This window comes from Danaus plexippus, chromosome 14 (assembly GCF_018135715.1).
Source record: "Danaus plexippus chromosome 14, MEX_DaPlex, whole genome shotgun sequence".
Lineage (NCBI taxonomy): Eukaryota > Metazoa > Arthropoda > Insecta > Lepidoptera > Nymphalidae > Danaus > Danaus plexippus.
In genome coordinates, this window is record NC_083546.1 from 226,359 (window position 1) to 251,863 (window position 25,505).

The 25,505-nt window shown below is 41.8% G+C and overlaps 3 protein-coding genes across 3 annotated transcripts; 1 reads left to right on the forward strand and 2 right to left on the reverse strand.

The window, feature by feature from the left end:
- Positions 1-1,166: 1,166 nt before the first annotated feature.
- LOC116769479 (uncharacterized) lies at positions 1,167-10,046 on the reverse strand. Its single transcript, XM_061522580.1, is given in 18 exon segments — positions 1,167-4,370; positions 4,535-4,644; positions 4,999-5,054; positions 5,185-5,235; positions 5,315-5,353; positions 5,427-5,459; positions 5,647-5,806; positions 5,934-5,998; positions 6,446-6,573; positions 6,796-7,057; positions 7,060-7,210; positions 7,364-7,537; positions 7,656-7,884; positions 8,208-8,376; positions 8,888-9,049; positions 9,118-9,391; positions 9,603-9,682; positions 9,850-10,046. Coding segments are annotated over 18 exon segments (2,364 nt in total). The 5' UTR covers positions 9,910-10,046; the 3' UTR covers positions 1,167-4,209.
- Positions 10,047-10,507: 461 nt separating this feature from the next.
- LOC116769480 (probable ATP-dependent RNA helicase DDX10) lies at positions 10,508-13,599 on the reverse strand. The gene is given in 4 exon segments (XM_032660586.2): positions 10,508-10,699; positions 11,110-12,643; positions 12,646-13,315; positions 13,400-13,599. Coding segments are annotated over 4 exon segments (2,481 nt in total). The 5' UTR covers positions 13,529-13,599; the 3' UTR covers positions 10,508-10,551.
- A 399-nt stretch (positions 13,600-13,998) lies between these two features.
- Positions 13,999-18,511, forward strand: LOC116769481 (cathepsin L). The gene is made up of 7 exons (XM_032660588.2): positions 13,999-14,255; positions 14,626-14,726; positions 15,291-15,493; positions 16,190-16,352; positions 17,239-17,444; positions 17,597-17,795; positions 18,121-18,511. Exons 2-7 carry the CDS (start codon positions 14,634-14,636, stop codon positions 18,280-18,282), a joined length of 1,026 nt encoding a protein of 341 aa, XP_032516479.1. The 5' UTR covers positions 13,999-14,255; positions 14,626-14,633; the 3' UTR covers positions 18,283-18,511.
- Positions 18,512-25,505: the final 6,994 nt, after the last annotated feature.

Consider the following 25,505-nt stretch of genomic DNA (forward strand, 5'->3'; position numbering starts at 1 on the left):
CTAATACAGAATTCAATGATAGCCTATACAATACTTATTTAGTTTACCCGCGCTCACACACCCAGCCAACGTACTCATTTAAGGTTGTACTTGGACCACGATAATTACTAATACTTTGACAAATAAGAATTATACATTAAAAACATAAGTTTACTTAAGTACCGAAAATAGCATCTCAATCGCAATAACCCTGCATTTTATTCGGTCACTGGCTGAAGCGGAGAAGTTAGACTTTAGTTTAGTACTAAAGCCTAACAGAGGAACCTTCACCATGGCCTCCAACCCCAGACACTTGCAAAGCATCAAGTCTCTCGGTGTAATATCTTAAAGGAAAAATCCGACTTCCACGAACATATCAAACCCCACTATTCTCAAAGCCACCATAGCCCAATAGACTAAGTTTGTTTCGCAGACACACCGAGGGTCCATCCTTAAAATATACTCACAATATACCTACACGTTGTACGACCTATCGTCTAAGTACATGTTGTTACTTCCAAACTCTTTTCTTTTAAAGATTTTTTTTTAAACATTAATGATTAATAACTTCTTGAATGAACTTCGCCTGGAATGACGAGACTACCGAACAAATTTATTACAAGCCCTTAAACCTTTATCTTTCATTTTAACAATTTTCAATAAAATTCATTGTCATTCATATAAAAGTCACTGATATTGTTGTCATTGTTATGGCGTGACGTAATAAGAGCATGGATCTGGGACGCGTCTTCCCTGAAGGGGAGTCGAGGGACAGAGGATAGTGACCAAATGGAAAGATTAAGCTATTCATAGTTAAATAAATGACTCATAACCTTTTAACGGTTCAATATTCACGGAAGTCTGGCGACCATAAACTGTGACTGATATGAGGTCATAACAATATTAATAGACTCGTCAGTTCGAGACATACAACCAAATATGACAAACGATGACTTTTCTTTCACCCCGTGAGGCTAACTAATACCTGGCTCCTCCGCTGGCGGCTGCGGCTTATATTATTTAACAAACAGCATGTTGAAGCTCAAAGACTTTTTTCGTGTCATGTGAATGAGCCTCGAGCTTAACAGCTATGTATACCCAAAACTTCAGTGCCAATAATTTCTGTCCCGTATCGATACCGCTGTGCAGGGATGCGAGCAGGACGAGACCGAAATGAAACGACAGTGTTATTGAGCAACTTTTATAATAAACTTTTAAACTATGATATAGTAAATACAATAGAATACATTACGAGCATTCATCACGACTCGGGCGAGGAGCGCCCGCAAGGCACAGTTCTCGTTAGCGACGGCGCACCTGACCGCTTCACCATCGTCTCTGGAGCTGTTCACGACATGACGGACTCCACCCACCGGGAGTTACGACCAGGATCAGACGCTAGACAACGGAACCCTCAATGATTCTTCGGGTGGTACTCGACCGTCCTTCCTGTCAGAACAGCTCCAGAGACCATGTTAAACATGATGCACCTACTGCCATGCGACGTACCAACTAAACAAACAATATTCCAAAATACAATTTGTACCGACGCAAGAAATATTTAAACGGATTTTAAACTTAAAGGAAACAAGATAATAAACTTTGAACTGTCGCTTTTAATGTTTCGAGTATTATATAACACGTGCAACAACATCGCGTGACCGACGCAGCGACATTAAGACGAGGTCGAGGTCAGCTGCGGGCCGGCTGAGGGTTCGACCGACTCTTAGAGTGCGAGTCTCTACAGAGTGAACTCACGAACCCCGCAGAGTCTTAGAACATCAAATAAATATAACGTTTGATCTCAACGACGACGAGGCACTAAATAGGGATGAGAATCTAAATTATGTTTTATAAAAGTGTAAGCGCTACCAGAGTGCGGACGGCGCCCGGCCGCCGCCGGGTCTCGATCACATGGTGCTATCACAATACAAAAATCGTATAATTCGCTACTAAAACGGCTCTATAGTCAAAAAGTTATAAAAATCACATGACATCCGTCGGCGAACCGCGAACGGGTGATGTAGGATATGATGCGGGATGCGGACGGGACGCGGGATACGGGACGCGGGAAGCGGGAAGCGGGACACGGGACGCGGGACGCGGGACGCGGGACAGCCGACAATTGTTCTATCAACGAGTGCGGAACACACTTAACGTTACATATATTACTATACGAGGAGTGTCGTCCGGACCCGGGCCGCGGGCGGGCGGAGCCGGCGACGCGCACCACGACCCGGGGCGGAACGACGACACACGCTCCCTTAAAACTTTACAACAATACAAAAGGCAATCGATTGCACTCAATATACTCGTGAACAACTCCACATTACAGCCGCTACCACAACACTAACACTACGAGGACGAGCGCAGCGCGACTGAGCGGCGAGCGGGACGCGGGTTCGTCCGATTGGCTAACTAGGAACTCGGCTCCATTTAATTAGTCAAATCATAAGACGGCTAAATACACCTAGACAAAATAATTGATCCGGACTCGAGACGCGCGCCAACCCGCGGGTCCTAGTAGAAACGACGGAGGTACACTTTAGCACCACACGAGGAGCCCCCGCCGTGACACTCCCCGCGAGCCACGAGTACCCTACACGGCACCGACACTAGCACTGCTCGCGACGCCGCGCCTCCGCGAGCCAGGTCGGGTCACGAGGCGCTCGGCTCCGCGATGAGAATCTGTAACAACACTGCGCCGCACGCGCGACCACCGCCGAGGACAAATATATAAACACTTGTAACAATATTAAAGTCACTCCTCGTCTGTTACTCGCTCGGGGAACAGAGACACGTCTCCCGGGGCACGAGGCGACAGGACATGCGGCGGGGACGGGTCGGAGGACCTTGTTAACAGAATAACGAAAAGTCACGGCTGTGGAGGTCAAGATATCCTTAACTTTACAGAGGCGCAAACCGTAATCTAAAGACTAATCAGTAAACATAAACAATAAGCTCTCAACGCGGGGCCGGGGAGGCCGCGGGGCCGCGGGCGGGGAGGCCGCGGGGCCGGGGAGGTCTGGGCGCGGCGTATTCATCGGTTGCGATATGTTAAATGATATATTAATGGATATGATAACAGGACTATTATATTGCGAAATCACGAACTACGCACTGACTGGCTGACGACTGGCTGACGACTGGCTGACGACTGGCTGACGACTGACTGACGACTGGCGGTATTTACATACTATGTACACATCACATCACAGTACAGTACAGGTTATATACATACGACGAGCGACTCCAAGGAGCGTTGTTGGGAGCCCCGCAGCGGACCCTCCTATAGGGAGCATCGAGGAAACTCACACTCAGATGATTATCGCAATAATTGAATTCATAATTGTTACATTGATTGACAAATATACAAGTCTGTAGAGTTACACCCACCCCCACAAGACACCCCCCACCCCAAAGTAACCACGGTTCATATATTATTATAAAGGAAGCATTCTATCTCTGGTCCATGTTGGTGTTCCAGCTCGTGTCTGACAGTTGCAGGTCAGCTGGTGACTCGGCCGTCCGCGGGCTTGTTAGTATAAGACATGGTGCGAATGAATGACGCGGTGTAAACAAATAACTCTCCGGTCAGTAGTGGTGCGGGTGTATGTAGCGGAGGGGGGGGAAGGGAGGGAGGTATCATCTGTCGGCGTCGGTCGCTACGTGGTCGTCGTGGGCGCCGGGAGACGCTTGGGCGCTTGTAGAGTTGTGGGCGCCGTCAAAGTCGGGGGCGCTCGTAGTTGCGACCGCACTAGATGACCGGCCTCCGCCGCTCTCCTCGTGCTGCTCGCGGTCGGAGGAATCCTTCCCGTGGTCAGGGTGTAGACCGAGTCCGCCTCTGATGGCATCCAGGTCGATGTGGTCATGCGCGCCGAAGTCTCCGTGTTCGTCGTGAGTGAAGTCTCCATGATCTTCGTGAGCGAAATCTTCGTGGGCGTCATGGTCGGGCGCCATGTTCCGGAAGGCGAGCATCTTGTGCGCCAACAGTATCGTGAGCGCGTCCTTATCGTCGTCGGCCACTCGCAGGTTCTGCATCGCGTCCGACAGAGAAGGACTCTCGGCGTCTGGAAGTAGGAGAGGGCGTAGTTATTTAGTTTAATGAACCGGTGCTCATGCGAGGAGGTGTATCTGATGGTACTGGTTAACATTCGACATGTTTAAGCTGCTTGTGGAGAGAGACCACTCGGCTTCTCTCTTTGTAACTTCAGCGTGTCTTCTGTCGCACTAACTGTTCGTGTGTGAGGACTTGCCATGAGGCGCGCCCCAGAAGGGGTCTCCTCCAGTGAACGGCGTGTCGAAGTGCGCCCAGCCCTCGCCCTCGCCCGCGCCTCCGCCGCCGTCCCCGGAGCTCCCGCACGCCGCGCCGCCCGCCGCCTCCTCCCAGGCTGGAATTACACATAGCAGAACATCAGATACTCTCGTATAGACTTTAATGATGATAGATCCAAGGATCAGATGTTCACAGCAGTCACGTATCGAGCGCCACTGAGGCTTGTCCGTCGGACGTATTTTAGACATTCGCGCGGGGTGTCGTGTCGTGTGTACGTACGCGAGGTTTGTGTGAGGACCCTCTGGGCCTCCCCCTGCACGTCGTCGAGGTCCGCGGTCTCTCCGGTCTCCCCGGCCTCGTCGTCCGCGTCGTCCGCGTCATCCCACATACTAGAATTGAAATATTTAGACAGTAATGAGTAGGAGTCGTCACGGTTTACTAATATAAATGTCAAACTATGTCTGGATGTCCGCCGCTCCCTCGGGGGAATTATCCTGAAGGCGTTCTAGTCAGGCTTTCCGGTACGATGGCTCAGACCTCACAATAACTTTGTAGTTTTCACGACAACGCTTTGTGACAGTCGTAGAGCGTATCAGTTCGTTACACGGCCGATAGATGTCGCCGGCGGTCGGTTCGTGTTATATTAAGTAGACTTCGTCAATTTCTCTCTGAACACAACCCGGAAGTCACCGGGAAGTCACGGGAGGAGTCGCGGCCGGAGAACGCTAACATATAAAACTCACTTCTCATCGAACCTCTGTCCGGCCAACTCCAGGAAGTTGCTCTTGGCGCTGTCCAGCTGAAAACATACAACGACCTCATAAAGCGGACTCTCCTCGATGCTACTCTACAAATGAATCCGTCGTTCACTTCGCGGCGCGTGTCCGGTCGCCAGGCGGTTCCTGAGCGGGTCACGGCGGCCAGCTTACCGCTTGATGGTCGCCGTCGTCCTCGTCGATGGGCGCCGCGGGCTCCGACATCTGTGGGGCGAGGAGTGGCAGGTCAATACTTCGGTACCTACTACCCTATAGACAGGTCGGCACTCCGCCCGATACTCACGTCGTACGCGTCGCCCAGCGCGTCGTAGCTGGCCTCCGCCTGTAAGGGACCCACATTAATTAGTTATCCAGGGACTGCTGTTCTCACTCCACAAATATAACGTCATATTAACCTCCTGCATGTCTCTCCCGGGATACACGCCGCCCTGGAACGACCACACGGACGACATTAGTGGGATCGGGTGACACGGTATGGTAAAGTTAAGAGTTCTTATTTAATATGGCGGAGGAAGACGTGTGACCATCGACAAGCACACGATCGTCACAAGGAACGCGCGCAGACGATGTCGGCTGATGTAAATGAGGCAAAGAAATGCGAGGCTGGGTACTGACGAGAGGCGAGTCGTACAGCTGCAGCAACGGCATCAGCTTGTGCTGCGTGAAGGACGACCAGCGCTGCTGCAGCGGACCGGGAGGCAGCGCCGGGGGCGGGGACACCAGCTCGCGCAGCACCAGCACCACGTGACCCATGTAGCCAGCGCGGGGGGCGGACCTGCGGGGGGGGGGGTGAAGTAAACCGTAGTAGAAAATAATAAATGTATAAGTTTCCCATATTAAGTTCAGAGAGGTTTGCATATTCCTCTCCTCCCTCCCTCCGAGTCTCGCCCGCGAGGTCTCACCTGCCCGGTCCGTTCTCCTCGAACACGTCCATGAGCCTGGTCAGCAGATCACACTCCTGGATGAGCTGGAAGCGAGCGGAGTTCAATGTTTACTTTTCTAGTATAAAGACATTTTGCTCATACAATTTTTCTGAACGATATTTCTGTAGTAACAAAAATGTTTCGTAATGTAGTCTGTGCGTGTGTGTTTATGTCAGTGGCTTATGAATATGTGTCAAAACCATTTCCCATTCCCGCGCCGGCTCGAGCTCTGCATTTGGTGCTTAACACCATGGACGTACTATAAAGTTATTCCTCGGCTGTGCTCACGTAACATATGTGTGTGTATTTCTGACCTTATACGTGTATGTATGTTTTTCTGTTCGTGTGTGTGTGTGTGTGTGTGAGTGTGTGTGTGTGTGTGTGTGTGTGTGTGTGTGTGTGTGTGTGTGTGTGAGTGTGTGTGTGTGTGTGTGTGTGTGTGTGTGTGTGTGTGTGTGAGTGAGTGTGTGTGTATGCTGTAGGGTACATACGTGCGTGTTGTATCTGTCGGCGAACCTCTGGTTGCTTCTCGCGTTCCTGACGAAGGCCACGAGCTGAGCGTGGAGGAAGTTGTTGTGCGGACACGACAGGCACAGCTCCACCAACACCCCCGCCGTTCCTGCAACCGGAAAATGCGCGTCATGACGTCACAAGAACTTGCACGGTGAGGGCATCCGTCGGCGCCTCTCTCCTATGTTACAGTCTACTGTCTCGGGTCTCGCGCAGTGCGGCCGCCCTTACTCATGTACCACAATTCAATATTTGTAAGTCAACGGAAACAGTCGCTTTAAGGAATGTTTGGAGATGAGCAATATTCGTTTCAACAGCGTCACGTTGATACCGAGCGAGATGAGAGCGGTCGGCACGTCGTCCACGTGAGAGAGTGCGAGGCGAGCGACCAGCGCCGCCACGTGCACGCGGGCCGCGCCCACCGCGCCCCTCCCCCGGCCCCGCCCCTCGGCAGAGCTCGACGCCTCGGCGGACGGATTCTGCGGGTTACATGATAACTCGTCAAAACTACAAACATTTAGAACGGGCTTCCAGCACGGACTGCTCGAGCCGAGTGGTGAGTGGTGCGTCGTGTGTATATTGACCGTGGTCTCTGTCCGTGGTCGTCGTGGGCGTCCTTCAGCAGCGCATGATGCAGCAGCGGCAGGTGAGGAGCGATGGCCCGCTCGACCTCGCCGTGGTCGGCCTCCGTGCGGGTCCCGGGCGCCGGCCCGCCGTCCCCGGCCTCCGGGGGCACGGCCTCCACACTGGCAAGGAAATAATCATACATACTCAAGGCTATCTCAAACTGAAACTGCATAATATGGAACGATTATGATTCTTAGAGCGCGTCCGACATGGCAGCGACGAAGCTGATCGCCAAGACCGGGACTCGAGCGATTGAGCGTCTGAGTACTAACACCGGCGCGGCGTCTGCGGGCGGGTCCCGGTGCAGCAGCGCCAGCAGCAGGCGGCAGGTGTGCACGATGGCGGAGCGCCGCGCCTCCGGGGGACTCGTGAAGCAGCCCTGCAGCACGCGGCGGACGGTCTCCTCGCTCCGCAGCCGGCCCGCCAGCTCGTGCCCCGCGCCCCACCTGGCGGACAGCCTTAGATTCACGCAGGGCTCCAGTAAACTCGGCTTATATTTATCGCCACATCACATAATTCTTTGCCAACAATGTTTCCTATAAACCGTGTTGGGTGTGGTCGCACCGCTTGCCGAAGTAGTTGTTGCAGGGGTCCAGGGCACAGTCCAGGGCGATATCGCAGAGTAGGGCCGCGGCGTTGGATGCTGCCACGGCCCGCATCCTCCTCGCGCGCTCCTCCTTCCCGGGCCCGTCTCCGGCGAGGCCCTCGAGGTCCGGGTCGGGCCCGGTTCCGCCACTGCCGCCGGCCACCTCGTCCCTCTCGCCATTGGTCTCGGCACCTTTGTTATCGACCACTGGCGATGAAACAAAATATTAAATATGAGCGAACTCCTCGTCACGATTACATGTCTGTCTGACATATTCACCCGACATATGTTAATCGAAACTAGTTTTCCGAATAGCTAAGCGATTTTTTATAATTTCTTAAAACATTTAGTAGTCATTTCTATAACTTTTCAGCGAGCAACAGCAATCGGATCGGCAAATCTTTAAATAGACTAATAAAAATCGCATACTGATCCGAAGACTTAGCATCATTTACAGGAGTACGGGCGACCATCTCGTATATCATTATATTATGTATGTCATTTCTTCTATAGCTATCCCACTCCCGTACCTGGGCCGTCTTTCTCTGGTTCGCTGTTATGATTGGTGTCTAACTTCTCGTTTGATTCGTTGCTGGCCTTTTCCTCCGTGTCCAGGACAGGTGGATGCCGCTCCTCCGGATCATAGGTGCCGCAGATGATTTGAATTAGACACTCCAAGAACTGATACTCGTCCAGCCACTGAGAAGGAAGCACATTATATGAAACCTTGGATACCTTGAAATGATCATTACAATTACTGAGCTATATCACACACTCGCTTATGATAGAATGAATGCAAGCATTGTGAGGTAACGACGCCCCCGGGAACTAAATACTATGTAGTGAAATAACAATGTCCCTCAAATTAACTTAACGCAGATACTAAAACGTTGACCTTTTTAAGTTCTAACAGACTAAATGAAACCTCCTCTTAATCGTCATTTTAAATATGATACAGTGACCGTGTCGGATCTGTTAACTAGTTTAGTAAAGAATAAATAACCTGAAAGGTATTGAAGGGATGCGAGCTGAGATACGGAAACATATTTTGGAATACACTCATTAATTTGCAAAATTCACAAATAATTCATTAATTGTATTATATTCTTTAATCTTATCTGTAACCTGAGTACACACGTCTCATGCCACATGCCGTGTAAACCAATATGCTACAATTATCATATTTTTATTATAAAGCGAACACTGTTACCTCTAATATGATCTTGATGTCCTTGAATGTCTGCAGGAAACACCTGAATGTATCACATATGGCTGATGTTGAAATGTGCTTCAACAAGTTGGGCAGGAAGTCCCGTCGGGATTTAAAGAAGTCTAGAACTCTGAGACAAACTATGTGGTGTAGATACCAATCCTAAAATTATCACAACTATAAAAATATTGTCATTTTCCTGATTCTTGATGCTATCACGGTATACATACCATAACTGGACTCCTCTCAAACAACATCTCTATTGTTTTACTGAAATATGAAGCTAACAGCGGATTTAAGGGTGGGTCCCTACTGACAAAGTCACAGAGGCGATTCATCTGCACCGCATTACAGGAGAGTCGAGCCCTCAACAGTGACAGATTACTTGTCAGCACCTCACTTGCTATGTTGGCATGACGATACTGTAGTGACAACTTTACATCCTTCGGAGGTTCTTCCGTTATCAGAGTTATAAGCTCTGCCAGAATATCTGGTCTGGTTAAACTGTGAATATAAATAATCACTCAAAACAACATAAAGTTCTAATATACAGAATTCAAGTATGGAAGAAGATATTAGATTTTTTTTTAATCCTTGATATTAAATTTTGAAAACTTCGAAAGTTAACACTTAAGAGTTTGGATAAGATTTTTGAAGGTAAACCAAAAGTCTATATAATTTCGCTTCTTTATTATTTTTATAAACTAAAACTTACAATTGTCCCAGAGCCTGGTTGTCTGCCTTGCATTCTTGTAAAATATCATCGGCTTCAAGAACTTGTGTCAACGTTACGTTCTACAACAAAACAACTGGTTGATAAGAGTATAAAAACTTCTGCTTGTAATCAACAAAACCCGGAACAGAACTTATTGAAATAGGAAATCACAGAATAATTAAAATCATTGATAAATTCAATAATGTAGGCACTTATAACCACCAATTGCATTTTAAGAAATACGCACCTTCTCCTCCAGGAGAAGCTTTAACTCCCTATTCGCTATATAATTACCGCTCCAGAACATAATTAAAATTAATAAGTACAAAGCGTTTAATTACTCTAGATCCATATAAAATCATTAATTTTATACAATTCAGCTTTTCTGTAGTACAACGATCCGTTTCGATCTGACAACCACAGACAGTCATCAACACAGAGAAGCGACAAGCAAGACAGGTAGGCGTATCGTTGCCACATATAAATTAATAATTTGAGAAACTTCAACGACTCAAAATGTTTAAATATTAATCACACTTAACAATTAAGATATCTTTAGTAATTATTTCCCTCATGTGCTCTATCAGTAACTTAAAACTGAACGTGAGTTTTGATATGAGCAACATTGTTGTGAGAGTTGAAAGACATGAATCTATGAATTTTATTTGCCTGTTTGCTATCAAGTTGTTCTATCATTTTAAATTGAAATCCTCTTAATATAATTTTCATTTCAACCAATTAAATAGTAGCAATTACTTGCTATTTAGAGTTATATATTTCAATAAGTTAATATTAAGTAGGTGCGTCAATATTTGATTTTATCTAATCTGATTTCTAAAGATTAGTTATTACTTTCAAATATTTTATAAATAATAAACATAGAATGGGCATTGGATGGAGCGAAATAAATTATTAAACTCTTTATTAATAATATTTGAAGTATAATATATCATTTGGACTTCAGCAACTGCATGGCGAGGGCTTCCGCTTCTTGTACTGAAAGACTAGCCGATACGTCTTCAATTTTTTTGATTTTGCGAGGGTTTATACTCTCTTGGGGTATGCCTTTACTCTCCACTAGTTTCCTCTTTGTTGGCCTGAAAAAGGGTTATTATAATTAGTAATAAAGATTTTAATTATACAAGCTGAAGTAAGTGATAATCTAACCCATTACAACGATTCATGACATACACTATTCTTGCGACTTAGATAAATTTTAAACTATGATTGCAGCTGCAAGTAATCCTTCAAATTATTGATTGTTTTTTTAAACATTTAAGATTTTTCTTAGTAGATTATTTAACTTCAATTTATTAACCTTACTGACTGATATATACTTTTGTATTACAATGACATATTTACTTTAAATATTATGGATCATCTTTAAATTTTTTGGTGTTTCTGAACTGTTCATTATAACATCTCACCTGTGTATGTCTACCTTCTTATTTGAGGAAATTTTCCTAATCTAGTTAAATTAATTAATTGTACTTTATGTTAAGCCTACCTGTGGTATTTTTGTTCTGAGTCAGATAGTTCACTGTCATCACCCACATCCACATCATCATCCTCATTATCATCATCATCATCATCATCACCACCATCATCATCATCATCATCACCCTCTGAATGTTCATCAGACTCAGGCTGTTGCTCATTATTTCTATCATAGACTTTGTCTGGGTCTGGCAGCCATGATAGATCTGGTCCATCAGACTCTGAACTCGAACCAAACTCATCCTTTTCTCCTTCCTCTTCTTCTTTTTTCTTATTCTTAAGTTTTCTTTTCTGTTCTTTGTGCTTGGCTTTAACTTTTTCTCTGAATCTCTGTTTGTCATACTTGTCTTCCTCTCGGAGTACTTCTTTTGCTTTCTCAATATCTATACCGCCAACATTTTCATTAACAAACTGCTTAGCCAGTTCTGACTTGACATCTTTCTTGTCGTCGTCTATTGCTTCGCCGTCCTCTGTGAACTTGACTGTTGTGTTAACTTTGATTTTCTTCTTAAGTATTTTCTTGGCGACGGCCGCTTTAGTCAGAGGCTTTGTTTTCTTCTTTGATGTCGTCGTTTCTTCTGTTTGGGGTGTGGGGATGTCAACATCGACATTTTTCTTTTTCACCTGTAAGAAGCTCTCTTCATCGCTGTCAACATTATCATCATGAAAGTTGAATTTGGGAAGTTCCTTTTTAATTTTAGCTTTGCTTATGGGTTTCAGTTCATCTTCTTTCTCAGAGTCAGTTCGATCGGACTCTTCATTTTCAACTGACTTTGCTTCAAGTTTTTCAATGATGTCAGTAGTAGTAGTAGTTCTGCTCTCAGTCCCATTTGAGGCTGTAGAACTTTTGTTGAATTTGTGCATGAACTTTATTCTAGGTGGATTTATTAGACCCAGTGATCTTGCATAAGCGTCAGTGTCAAGAAGTTGAATGTTAAATATCTCTTTATTTTTCATAAGAAATATAGATTTCACATAGCTGACAAATGCTCTTTGTGCAGTTTGCTTTAATTCTGTGTTGTCAGACAGGAGACTTTCTATCTTTCTCTGAGGGGATTGTAATTTAGATGGATCAACAGAGATCTTTTTGATTGGAATTTTACTTTTTGTTAGATCGTCAACAATCTTCTCTTCATGAGGCAATAACATTAAAAGACCCTCCCCTTTGCCAAACACTCCTCTCGCAGTGCGACCAGCTCTGTGTATGTATGTATCTACATTTTCAGGGCAATCAAACTGTAACACCCAGTTGACTCGAGGGAAGTCTAATCCTCTTGAAGCCAGATCGGTTGCAAAGAGTACTACATTGGATTTCCTACAAAATTCTTCATATATCTTCTCTCTTTTTTCTTGATGTAATGTCCCATACAGAGCCAGTAGACTAACACCTGGCCTTAGTTTGCAGAATAAATCGTAAGTGTACTTGACCTGCTTGCATGTGGCCATGAATACTAAAACTTTTTGTTTTAAATGGTTCCTTATAAAAGACCACAAGATGCCAAGCTTTTCATCAATCTCACATACAATATAACTTTGCTGTAAGATTCAGGAGTAACAGTATTGGCCTGCTCGTGAGGAGCAACATATGTTGGAAATGATAGACTTAATCGAGCCAAGTCTTTGACAGACTTTGTCTGTGTGGCTGAAAACAATAAGGTTTGTCGTTTTGGAGGCAAATTTTCAATAATAGCATTCATTGTGGTTTGAAAACCCATATCGAGACAACGGTCGGCTTCGTCCAAAACTAATATTTGCAGCTGGCTGCAGTCAAACAATGGGTTCTCATCCATATGTTGCAGAAGTCGACCTGGTGTGCATATAAGAATATTGATTTGATCCATTCTCTTTCTTTCAAATTTTAGATTCTGTCCTCCGATAATCAGGCCAGCTGAGAAATCATGTAAGTGGCCTACTTTTCTGAGTGTTTCATAAATTTGATAAGCCAGTTCTCTTGTCGGAGATATGACTAAAGCTCCAACCCCATCCAACCTAGTCCATTTCTTACAAAACAGCAGTTCTAATATAGGTACAAGAAAAGCTAATGTTTTTCCTGAGCCTGTCTTTGCGGCGCCTAAAATGTCCTTTCCTTGCAAAGCATAGCTTATTGCTTGTCTCTGTATATCTGTTGGAGTGATATAGTTGTTGTCTTTTAAACCTTTCAATGTTTTTTGCGACAACGGTAAATCCTTGAATGTTTTGATTTCTTCTGGATTAATCTGAAAAAAAAAACTTATATATATTACCAGCTTAATAATAGTAGTATTAACTTATTGACTTGTTAGCTTTTAAACATCATATACCGTGCTATACTGCGACTGTAAATATTGAATGGCCGAATCTTCTTCTGCTCGTTTTTTCTTTTTATGTTTAAAAACATGATGTTTTTTCTTTTTATCAGACACATTTCCAGTTTTCTCGTCTTTCTTCATTATATTATGAAAATTTAAAATGGATCTGAAACCTTTACGCACGTTGGTTTGTTATGACATTGACGTTTTATTCTCATTCTGATAGATGAAGTCGAATCGGAAATTAGTTACTTAATTTACTCAAAATAAACAGATATTGTTAAAGGTTTTTTAAATTTACTTTATTTTTTTATATTTGCATTTTTTTTAAACATGACAAAACTTATAAAAAACGACGATTTTAAAAGTTGTAAGCAACAAAACTTTTAATGATGTAGTTACTGTTAATGTTATCTTATATGATATATTATTTAATTTCATTTGTTATAATTAATTAATTTTCAGCACAATTATTTTTACTGATTCAGCTTTTCGCTGTTTTTATAATTTTATGGAACAAATTTATAATATATCTAATCTGTGCATAACATTATATATTTTGTTATAAAGGACGGAAAACATTCGTTGACTTCACATCGTAATTATCTGAAAAAAAGAAAAATTATAAAATATTAATACCGATTCCATTGTATTGTTATCGATAACCCATGAATCGATTTTAAAATTGAAAGTAGTGGGGGAAGTGGGGCGTTCTCTGAGATACCCAACATATAAAGTTCAAGTCATTTATGTTTTCGCAGTCAATAGATTTTAACACGTAACAAAGTTATAATATCCGCGTCTCCTTCTTAGTGCGTTTAATTTTTTAATTGTATGTTTTAAATACAAATAAAAAAGAGGACAAAAAGTAAGTAACACAATTTTTTACATTATATTTGTAAACACGTCTTACATATCGACTGATTCAACAACCAACTTCGCTTCCTGTTCCTTTGTTTGTCATTAGAAAACGGCTGAGATATTTTGCGTGTTTACAATTTTAATAATATGTTTAATTACAATCAGTACAAAATCTTGAGTACTGATGTGATTTGTTACTTTTATAACAACATTTAAATAGTGATAAAAAAATTATAATGATTCCTTAATATACCTGCACATAACACCGAAGAGTGATGATTTATTTGAGTAATTATTGAGTAATCCTTAAAAACAACACGCAAGACCGTTTACTAATTTTATTTAGTATTTTAAAATATATAATTTTTATTTCCTAGGGGTTACAATGAAAATTTTACTCGTATTATGTGCTGTGGTGGCGGCTGGCACTGCCGTCAGCTTCTTCGACCTCGTCCGCGAGGAGTGGAACACCTTTAAGGTAAATTGTATTTTTGGAGTCATCATTATTTTCGTTCCTCCACAGCTAACGTGATTTAATTTCTGTAATTGATGCGTTACTTGCGCACTTCACAACATTAATCCGTTGCGTAGTATTAAAAAACCGTAAACATGTTTTTCTTCTCAGTCGTTCGTAGCGTATTCGCACACGGTCGATTAATTCAAAGATTATGTCCATAGGCGTTTTTTTGTTTACGGACGAGACCGCTGATATTATTTTTTTCGCCTCGTCATGTTTTTTATATATATTTTGAATTGTGCAATAATATTTTTGTTATGTATTTTATGATATAAAGTAAATATTCTCACTCAAAATAACGAAAAAAATAGTGATTCTGATTTGAATTAATATATTACGTATTTTTAAATTACACATTTTGTGTTTTAAACATAGGTATATTTTTTGTGAGTTTTGAGTTTGAATATTCGCTACTCAAAAATTATCATTCCTTCACTGCTCGTCACTAAGGCCATAACTACTTATAAAGTGTTATGTTCTATTATTAATAATTTCTAAACGGTTTCCATCCCTGTGTGAACTCAGCTAGAGCACAAGAAGCAGTACGACAGCGAGACGGAGGAGAAGTTCCGTATGAAGATATACGCGGAGAACAAACACAAGGTCGCCAAACACAACCAGCGGTACCAGAAGGGTCTGGTCTCCTACAGGCTGAAGACGAACAAGTACTCCGACATGCTGCACCACGAGTTCGTCAACACCATGAACGGATTCAACAAGACCGTGAAGTAAGTACCACAACGTGTCCAATACGCCCCCTCCAATGCGTATTGTTTATAGCTGATAATTGACTTCACTCTTGAAATATATATTTAAAGTCAATTAAATGTATTGTAGCTAATACTATATAAAGTGTATGTCGGCGGCCGTCCGTCGCTCGTCCTGACGGTGCCTTGTGGGTTTTTTGATAATATTTTCGTGATTTCGGTTTCCCTAAACACGTCGTTGTTTATAATAAGAGCATCTGAGTTCCGATAAGGTTTTATCATGTCCGCTGACGAGCTCACGAGCAACTTGTGTGACCTTATTATTACTAGGACATTAGTGTAAAATATATTAAACCGACCGCGTCACTCACTAAGAACATCAATAACATTCAGTTGATAAACATCGACCGAGTGTCCGGTCGTTACATACAGTTGCCTGAACTGAGAATTGAAGGTCATTGACATTGAAGTCTCGTTTTGGGGCTGTTTTTAAGTTTGATTCGTTCGATAATGATGTTATAGTAAGCAGCACGAATCATATCATAATAAGCTGACTCAGTTTTTTTACTCATTTTACGTAATTTCCTAGTAATATACATACAGTACACAAAAAACGTACTCAGTTCATTTCGGATATTTTATGGGACACGAAGTTAGTTTCGATTGGGTTGCTCTTCATAAACTTTTCTGACGATCGCTGTGTCCTGCCGTCATCAGACACAACAAGGGGCTGTACGCGAAGGGTAACGATATCCGCGGGGCCACTTTCGTGTCCCCGGCCAACGTGGCGGCGCCTCCCACCGTGGACTGGAGGCAGCACGGAGCCGTCACCCCCGTCAAGGACCAGGGCAAATGTGGATCATGCTGGTCGTTCTCTACCGTGAGTATTTAGCATACTTTTACCCTGCTATGTCTGTTGTTACTCCCGCTATGTTGTCACCGGTGCTAAACTCCGTTAATGCTACAACTAGAGAAAAAACGCAATATGACGTTCAATTATAAATACCTAATATTAAATGAAAATTTGTTTCGTTCCGAGATTTATTCAATAGGTTAACCGTATATCGCGTTACAAGATTAAATGTAAAGGTTCGTTAATAGCAACGGCCAACAACAGCGAGCCCCAGAACCGACAGCGCCATCCGAACCTGACCCACATCACAGAAACAATTGTTTGTTGTTGTTCCAGCTAGCAATATATTTGTACAGTGCTCTGTGTCACACCCTCAGCACGTGTCTTTGTAAGCGATCCACAACACCCACATTATTCATATCACACTGCGACCCCACGTGAGTCATGTTATTGTCTCTGTCGTCACCGAACGCTTCATCGACAACCATGATTCATATTTTTCTAACAAATGACCTATAAAACATACATGTTATACTCGGAGTACGGATTTCCTGTTCGTGAGAGACTTGGAGACGAGGGGGAGGGGTGCGGGTAGGGGAGGGGGGGCAGAGGAGAAGCCACGCGAGGGTCACATGTTACAACACGATCAATAATAATATGACGCAATGTTGTCTTGTTATTGCCACGTCCAGTCATCCCCGGCTGCGTGTGATGGTGGAAGTGGTTACATCTGAACACCTCCGTCACGTGAACAGTCGCCGGCAGTCGGTCATTTTAATGTTTACTGTATTTTGTTTCTTCATAGATGTTAATAATTACATCGGCGACGAGGCCGTCGCTTCAGCTCGACAGCTGAGCGCGAGACATCCTGCTTTATGTTTTGTGATGTCCTAATAGACGTGGTCGTTCACAGACGGGAGCACTGGAGGGCCAACACTTCCGTAAGAGCGGCTTCCTGGTGTCTCTCTCGGAGCAGAACCTCATCGACTGCTCCTCCGCGTACGGAAACAACGGATGTAACGGCGGCCTCATGGACAACGCCTTCAAGTACATCAAGGACAACGACGGCATCGACACCGAGAAGACCTACCCCTACGAGGCCGTGGACGACAAGTGCAGGTGAGGGGTGACGAGCTCTGGCTCCTCACACTAAAGACACAGAGATTCGAGATTATCATTCGTATAGTTGTTGTTGACTCCCTCACTCGCGAGGGTCTGCTGTGTGTATTGTCAAGCGTAATGAATGTAACCGAGGGATCTGTCCGCGCCAGGTACAACCCCAAGAACTCGGGCGCCGAGGACGTGGGCTTCGTGGACATCCCCGCCGGAGACGAGCACAAGCTGATGCTGGCGCTGGCCACCGTGGGACCCGTGTCCGTCGCCATAGACGCGAGCCAGGAGTCCTTCCAGCTCTACTCTGACGGCGTCTACTACGACGAGAACTGCTCCTCCGAAAACCTCGACCATGGAGTTAGTACACCCTCCATCCCGCCCACACACACACTCACACACCCACATTCACAGACATATCCCATAGTGAATGTATCAGTTCCATGAACTAAGAGTGTAAAGGGAGGGTGATGGCCTTACCAGGGCTAGGTTTAGATGAAGGACACAGGGGTCAATACCAGTTGTCAGTGCGTCACCGGCCTGTCCGGGAGGTGACCGCGCCGAACACCCCACGAGCTACTTCTGTCATCAACATATTTCATTATTCATTATCAGTTCCCCCGAACACACTCCAGGCGTCCAGGTCCAGGTGTGTCAGTGTATTAACCCGTCCGACCTCCCCCAGGTGTTGGTGGTGGGTTACGGCACGGACGAGGACGGCGGCGACTACTGGCTGGTGAAGAACTCGTGGGGGCCGTCCTGGGGAGACGAGGGCTACATCAAGATGGCCCGCAACAGAGACAACCACTGCGGCATCGCCTCCTCCGCCTCCTACCCGCTCGTGTAGGCGACGGGCGGAGGAGCTTCATATATAGAGAGACTCATTAGTTCAGGCGCTCTGTATCCTTAGCACAAGTCCTCGTCCTCAAGCGTCTCCGCTCACCTCCACTCATGAATACTCTCACACGTTAGTATGGACGGCCCGGGACTTGTGGTGGGAGGTAGGGCGCGTTGTAAAGTGCGTGTGATACATAGGGTAATGTAATGTAAGAATAAATAAATAAATATTTTAATTGCTCGTTGTTTGAATGCTCCTCCTCCCACGCCGTAGGGTAGAGTTGAACCAGTCCTCGCGCTCGGCCGCTGTAAGGTGGCTCGTGTCTCTGATACAGTCGTCCAGGCCGCGCCGCGTGCTGCGGGCGTCACGCAGGGCGGGCGACGTCCGCCGTGCTGAAATATAAACGCGACTGCTTTAACCTATGTTTCTAATTACTCGGATATAATTCTCTATATTTATATTCCTGTCTGTCTGACACGGTCTTCGCGATAGATTCTGAACATCACAAAAGTCACCCCCGGGTGGTACGCCAGGGTCAGCCATCGTCAGGAAGACCATCAGCCCTCCATCCTACGGTTTCTAGTCTTGTATGTTAATACTTGTCTCACCCATTAGTCTAAACTCTAACCGATCAAAATGTTATTACAAAAATTGTACACTAATGTTATATTAACAAATATAAGAAAAAAATTTAGTTGTATATCATCAATACATACATATATATTATAAAACATAGTCCCTCGCCGCGTCTGTCTGTCTGTCTGTTCGCGATAAACGGAAAAACTACTGCACCAATTATCAAACAGTTATCACCACTCGATAGCGTGATTCTCGAGGAAGGTTTTAGTATATAATTTGTTAAGTTTTTATATTTACTTGTGTACATTAACGATATTTGTTTAAGATGTCGGGAAAACATGACCCGACTGGGAGCTTTAACGATAACGCTGTCTAAAGTCTGAGATATAATAAAGTAATATATGGTGGGATTGTGCATCTTATATAAGATAGACCTATAGGTCTACAGAGAAGTCCGCGGTGGCATGTCTATACCTTAAGGATAATACACTATGTCCATTTTACAACTTTTAAAAAGCCAGGGCTGGTTCCTAGTTTAGTATAAAGTAAAAACGAATGACATAACAAACACAACAACAAGATCGGTAATGGAACAATATTATATAAATAATAAATTAAATTAATTACGTAGCTCCGGAAGAGACGCGCATCCGGGTGTCTTGAGGGCTTCGTTGTTATATAAATATTATTGTTGTAATCTCAGACCAATGATATAAATCGAGCAGAACAAAAGACTAGTGAGAAAGAACTAAATAAAGACAATATAATCAACTGCTCGTCTTCCTCATCGAACCCCTGTTAGAAACCTTTTACCGTCTTGTAACTTGTAAGTAAATTAACTTGTAAGTCAGTACTGAAGTTGAAGTCTTCTTAATTTCACTTATAGCACAGATATTACGTTATTTGTTATATGGAACAAGTAAATACTCAACTGAATATTAAAACATATCAGCATTATTATCGTTCGTATTTTGTGGATTTCATTGACAAAAACATTTTGACAGATTGGATAAACAAACTTTTAGAAACGGTTTTTCTACAAAGTTCCTACTTGTGACTTCGGTTGGAGCTGTTAAATTTTACTACATTCCTAAGTTAATTCCGGATCGTGTCATCTCCATTCTACACGACTCTGGCAGAACATACTATGCACGTCTTAGTACGGATGAAGGCCATATTAAAAACAACCCACCAACAGGAAAATGTGTCTAATGTTTCCTGGAGATTTGTCCTTGCAAAACATTTCCTCAAATACAAATGGGTTATCTATCTGTTGGAGACACTTGCAATCATAGTTCCTGTTTTAACAACCGTATTATGATCTTAACTGTTTATTCCAGTTCTGTCATGAAACTGAAAAACAATCGATCAGTCCAGGTGATTAACGGCTGGCGTTTCTATCATGGTTTGTCATCACCTTTTCCACCAGCTATGACTTTTGGTCTACCAAATATAGTTCACTTCCTTCTTTCTGGTCAACATGACCTCTGCTGTCCTTTCTGATGTATCCGCAGAAATACCTTATATTTCTTTGTAAACTCGTGCCTCTCGGTGCTGATGTGGCTTTCTATTTTACTATATTTCCTTAATAATAGGTATGTTTGAATTTGCAATTCCTGACCTAAGGCCAAATTATTTTCACATTTCAGTGGACAATTCTACAAAAAGACACGTCTATATAGAATAAAGGCTGGCTTTCCCTCAATTGGCTCTGAATCTGTATATGTAGCGTTGGCTCTTCTTCCTAACCGGTAAAGTCGAGAAGGGAGAATAAAAACTTTTCTAAGATTAAAATACTTAGGAATTTTCTCGTGACCTCAAAGCTAGTTCTCAAACAATCAATAATCCCAGGTCCATGGAATGTTGACTTTTTGTTATTAGTTAATATAGTACATTTCAATAGAATTTAACAATCTTGTTAACAAACGTGATCAGCTGATATTAACAGAGACTTGCCTGTGCTCCTAGTGATGTGAGTACTCTTAAAGAAACTTAATCGTAATTATTATATTAAAATATTTATATAAAAAAAAACTTTAATTTATATGATTTTTTATGAATTTAGAAATGCAGAACGGGTGGTTACACATAAGAGATTTTTGCATCCTAATAGCACTAAAATGACGCATTTTAGTAAATGATTGGTCGCCAGTACTGCTAAAATTATATCTCACTGCGTTCCAAATGAATGTCCCAGATTAGAGTTATTTAGTGAGAAGGGGTAGAAGTACCGAAAAAAAATTCTGTACATACAGGGACGCAGTTAGAACTGCTGAGAATTTGCTGGTGGACTGGTGGGATACTCGTGGATAGCGGTTAATAATCGCGTAATCACGATAAGGTTTGGAAAATCATATGTAAAGCCCAAGTCTTTTCGTAGCCAAAGCGGCAAAAGAAATAACCACAAACGAACGATCAATAGTTTTTGTGAAAGAAAGCACTAGGGTTATAAAATCAAACGTCAAGCCTTACTCTATCCTTAAAGCGGCTCAGTATTGGACTATAAGGATGGATACGTATGAGAAATAATATTAAATCCCAGAGGATATTTGTCCGGTAACGTCGAGACCAGACATATTTCTGTAACCTAAAAAATTTTAAAGCGCGTTGTCTTAATAGAGCTGACGGTTCCTTGGGAATCAAACATCCCAAAGACCATGCCATCAAGGTCTAAATTGTACTGTTTAGTGCTAGCTATTTCTAATTTTGAAAGTAGCACATATATAGTATATTTATCATGTACAACACTCACTTTTTAAAGACAAATAGATTTTGATGAGTAAAAAATGATCGTGTGAATTTGACAAATGCATTAAATTTTCGTGTTCAATTTTTTTTTTTATAAAATATACTTATAAACACCGTTAATTGTTTTTAACAATGTTTTCATCATTAAACAATGAACAAAAAAAAAGTGGTGGGTTCATTGAGATGTATGTAATTATAATAAGAACTGACGTTCAATTGTACGAAAGAACGGAGTAATCCTGGTCAATTGCTTTGTTTACAAGATTGTCAAATTCTATTGAAATGAACAACAAATATATATATAACTAAGCTGTCACTATACTTACAAATATTTATAAAGATTATTTATATTATTTTCTTAAAGTTATAGACATAGATCATTTCTATTAGCACATTTGTTACGTACGCGCGACATACTATGAAATAAATGAACATCGCCGGGGTAACATCGTTGTATGGAACGAACACCAAGCCGTGTGTACCAGAAGATTCCTGATACCACACAAGCTATGGAATGGCATTGCTATCCTAACATCGGGGCAATCATGTAGTCTTAGGTATAGGTTATAAGTTTTAATATGCAATTTTTATTATAAAATACATATAAGTAAATTTCGTAGTTTTCCAGGAACCTCCGGTTGCCACCTTATATAATTCATTTCTCTTTGTTTGTTTCAGAAATTTATTATCGTAACTTCTGTGCCTAGTATAAATACTATACTATTATACTACAATAGACACTCCATTAAACGAACTCTTGCTATTACAGTCCTGTTATTTCACGCTTACCAAATAAGATGCGACAAATAAGCACACTTCAATCGAAGATGTTGAGTCAGCACTATATAACGAAGAAGGCTTTTCGTGTCTTCTCGATTTTACGTGACATTTTGCGAATTATACTAATTGTAATTTAAAGAATGCATAGCAAAATTTATTAATAACTATTTGGGAGATTTTATAACACAGAACAGAACATTGAAACTGTCTCATTCCATCGTAACAAAGAAAATAAATCAATTTCCTCTTTTAGGTAAATAAATTTTCATGAGCCCTATATTCTAGGTTTTCAAGTTATGAATTTATTTAATATATTTTATAAAACGCAATCAAAGTAGGTGTTTTTGGATAGAACTCGCTGTAAGTTCGGTTTATACTTTAAGGATGTAAAGTTTTACTAATCATTATGCGTATTATGTGTACAAGATTAAGATAAACCTATAAGTATATGTATAACCTTTGTCATTTGACGCGGTACGCACCGAGGAGAAACATGATATACCTTATTAGAAAAATATTGAATACGATAAAATGGCTAAAAGCTACGACATATTTGTCGACACACGCTATAAATATTTATTAAAATATATTTAAGCATTATTACCCGGTGATTAACAATAATAAATCGCCGAGGGTCCGTTAATACAACGCACTTGATGTGACCCGCGGTTCACGTCACGCGCTTCTTATCTAGAGTAGTCCACTGGCCTCGGTGACCCACATCATACCCTCACCTACCTACCTACTACATGTACACATGCCACTGTACCTATTCATTTAATTAAATTTACATAGCTGGTGATTCAAATACTTTAGAACAAAAGAAACAAAACTAGAAATTCCATTTCAAAACGCTAAATATTTTGCATGTGCGACTCTTGAAACAAGTTATTTAAATGTGGTATTTAATAAAAAAATATACGAAACCATTGAACAGAAAATCTTTTTATTTAATATAAAAACGTAAGTCATCGTACAGTGTAATCGGTCCCTTCGATTAAGTCAGTGATCAGTGGTCGCCTTGTCAGCGATCGTGTGTCATGTTTGTTGTTAAACGACTTCTAAAACAAAAACAATATTAGCGCCAGTCGATATAGTGAAATGATTTACACATATTTTAAGACAAAGTATTTAATATTGAATTTTTTGATGTATCGACAACATTAACACTATTTACAAATATCCAAATGACTAAGAGTAGCTAGACGTTAGAATTTCATAATACTTAATTTATTTAGAGTTACCATAAACAGTAAAATAAAGTTATTTAACATTGACGAACTAAGAGTTATAGAAAAATGATAAGACGAATATATTAAGACAAATTGTTTAAAAGTCATAATATTTATTTCCGAATAGTGTAGAAAAAAACATTTTATTAAATGTTGCGATTCTGTGAGATAAGACCAAAATTTAGGACAGTAATAAGTCAAAATGCTAAATCTCGTTCAGGAGTATTTAAAACGATCACTATAAGATGCAAGTAATATAAATGTATATTCTATAAAATATGTATTATGTAACAAGTGGGTAGGTATTTATTGTTGCCGATACATAATAAAATCGATTTTTTATAAGAATGATTTAATCGATTTAATTTCGTCCAAAACATGAAAAAGTCATACACGTAATAAAATAAATTATTTTTATTAAACATATGCTATATTCGGAAGTTAAACAAGTGAATAGCGGGTATGTTATTGTATTGATCATGTTACACTGGCGGTGATTAGTTTGAGACGTAAAGATGAAGCTGGTCGAGCCACTATTATTATTTATGAAGTCATTTACATTACCGACAACCGGAGGAATTTACAAAAAAACATTTTATATGATTTATTTTATAAAGATACAGTAATCAAGCGTTTCGCATCAAATTTTAAATGTCTCTTAAGTATCACAATCTTAAATATACACGCGAGCGACTAGACTGTTCCGTGTCGGCAGAGGTTGTCCGATAGTGATGTACGGTCTCTCGCCTCTTCCTGGTTTAAGGCTGCATCTTTATATTGTTATTTAATTAACCTCCGACGCAAAAACGACGGGGTGTTAAGTTTGACGTGTCTGTGTGTGTATGTCTGAGGCAACGTAGCTCCCAAACGGATGATCCGATTTTAATGCGGCTTCTTTTTTTGTTTGAAAGGTATATCCGTCGAGAGTGTTCTTAGCTATGTTTGGCGGAAATCGGTTCAGGTCTTCGAGGTCATCAGGTCGTTTGTTAGGTGTGATAGGAATGTTACACGCAAAGTTTCCTCGCAAGCATATGTGGGATCTGACATTTGAAACACTAATCTTTTGTCATAATAACTGCGTACTTTTTTTGTTGGGTTGGGGTTTTATTATAAAATGTTTTCAATAAAATTAAACAAAAACCTCCTCTGTTTATGACAAAGACCTACCACTTCACGTAGTTCGTAGCTATGATCAACATACACGTATAGGAAAATGTGAGAAAATAAAAGATTTCTCTGTAAGTGGAGTCAACTCAAATATAAATTACAGCCTACAAGCGGAGCGCTAGTTATTCCTTACGTGGTAATTTAAAAAGAATAAGATGGTAGAAACAAAACAACTATTTAAGAGTTTTTTCTTTACAAAAAGGCAATATTTATTGAAAGCTCCAAAGAAGTTTCTCCATTATTAATAAAGTATAACTATAGTATAGTGTTCCAGACGAGTCTCCCAGATCAAAGTATTTTAGTAAGATGGGATGAAGGTGCCGAAAAAACTTGCTTCATTTGCAGGAAGGCATTTGGAACTGTTGAGCATATGCTGGTGGGATGTAGGGTACTCCTGGATATCGGTCAATACTCGCGTCGTTACGATAGGGTTTTAGAAATCATACGTGAAGCGGTTGGTCTTTCGCTAGCCAGAGCGCAAAGGGAAATAACCACAAACAAGCTATCAATAAGTTTTGTGAGAGAAGGCCTAGTGCCTTGGCTACAAAATCAAACGTCAAGCCTTACTCTAACATTCAAGCTTCTCTGGATTGGACTATAATGATGGATACGTATGAGAAATAATAGTCAATCCCAGAGGATATCCACGAACCGGCGTCCAGTACAGACATTTTTTTGTATTTACAAACTTTAAAGCGCGTTGTGATGATAGAGCTCACTGTTCCT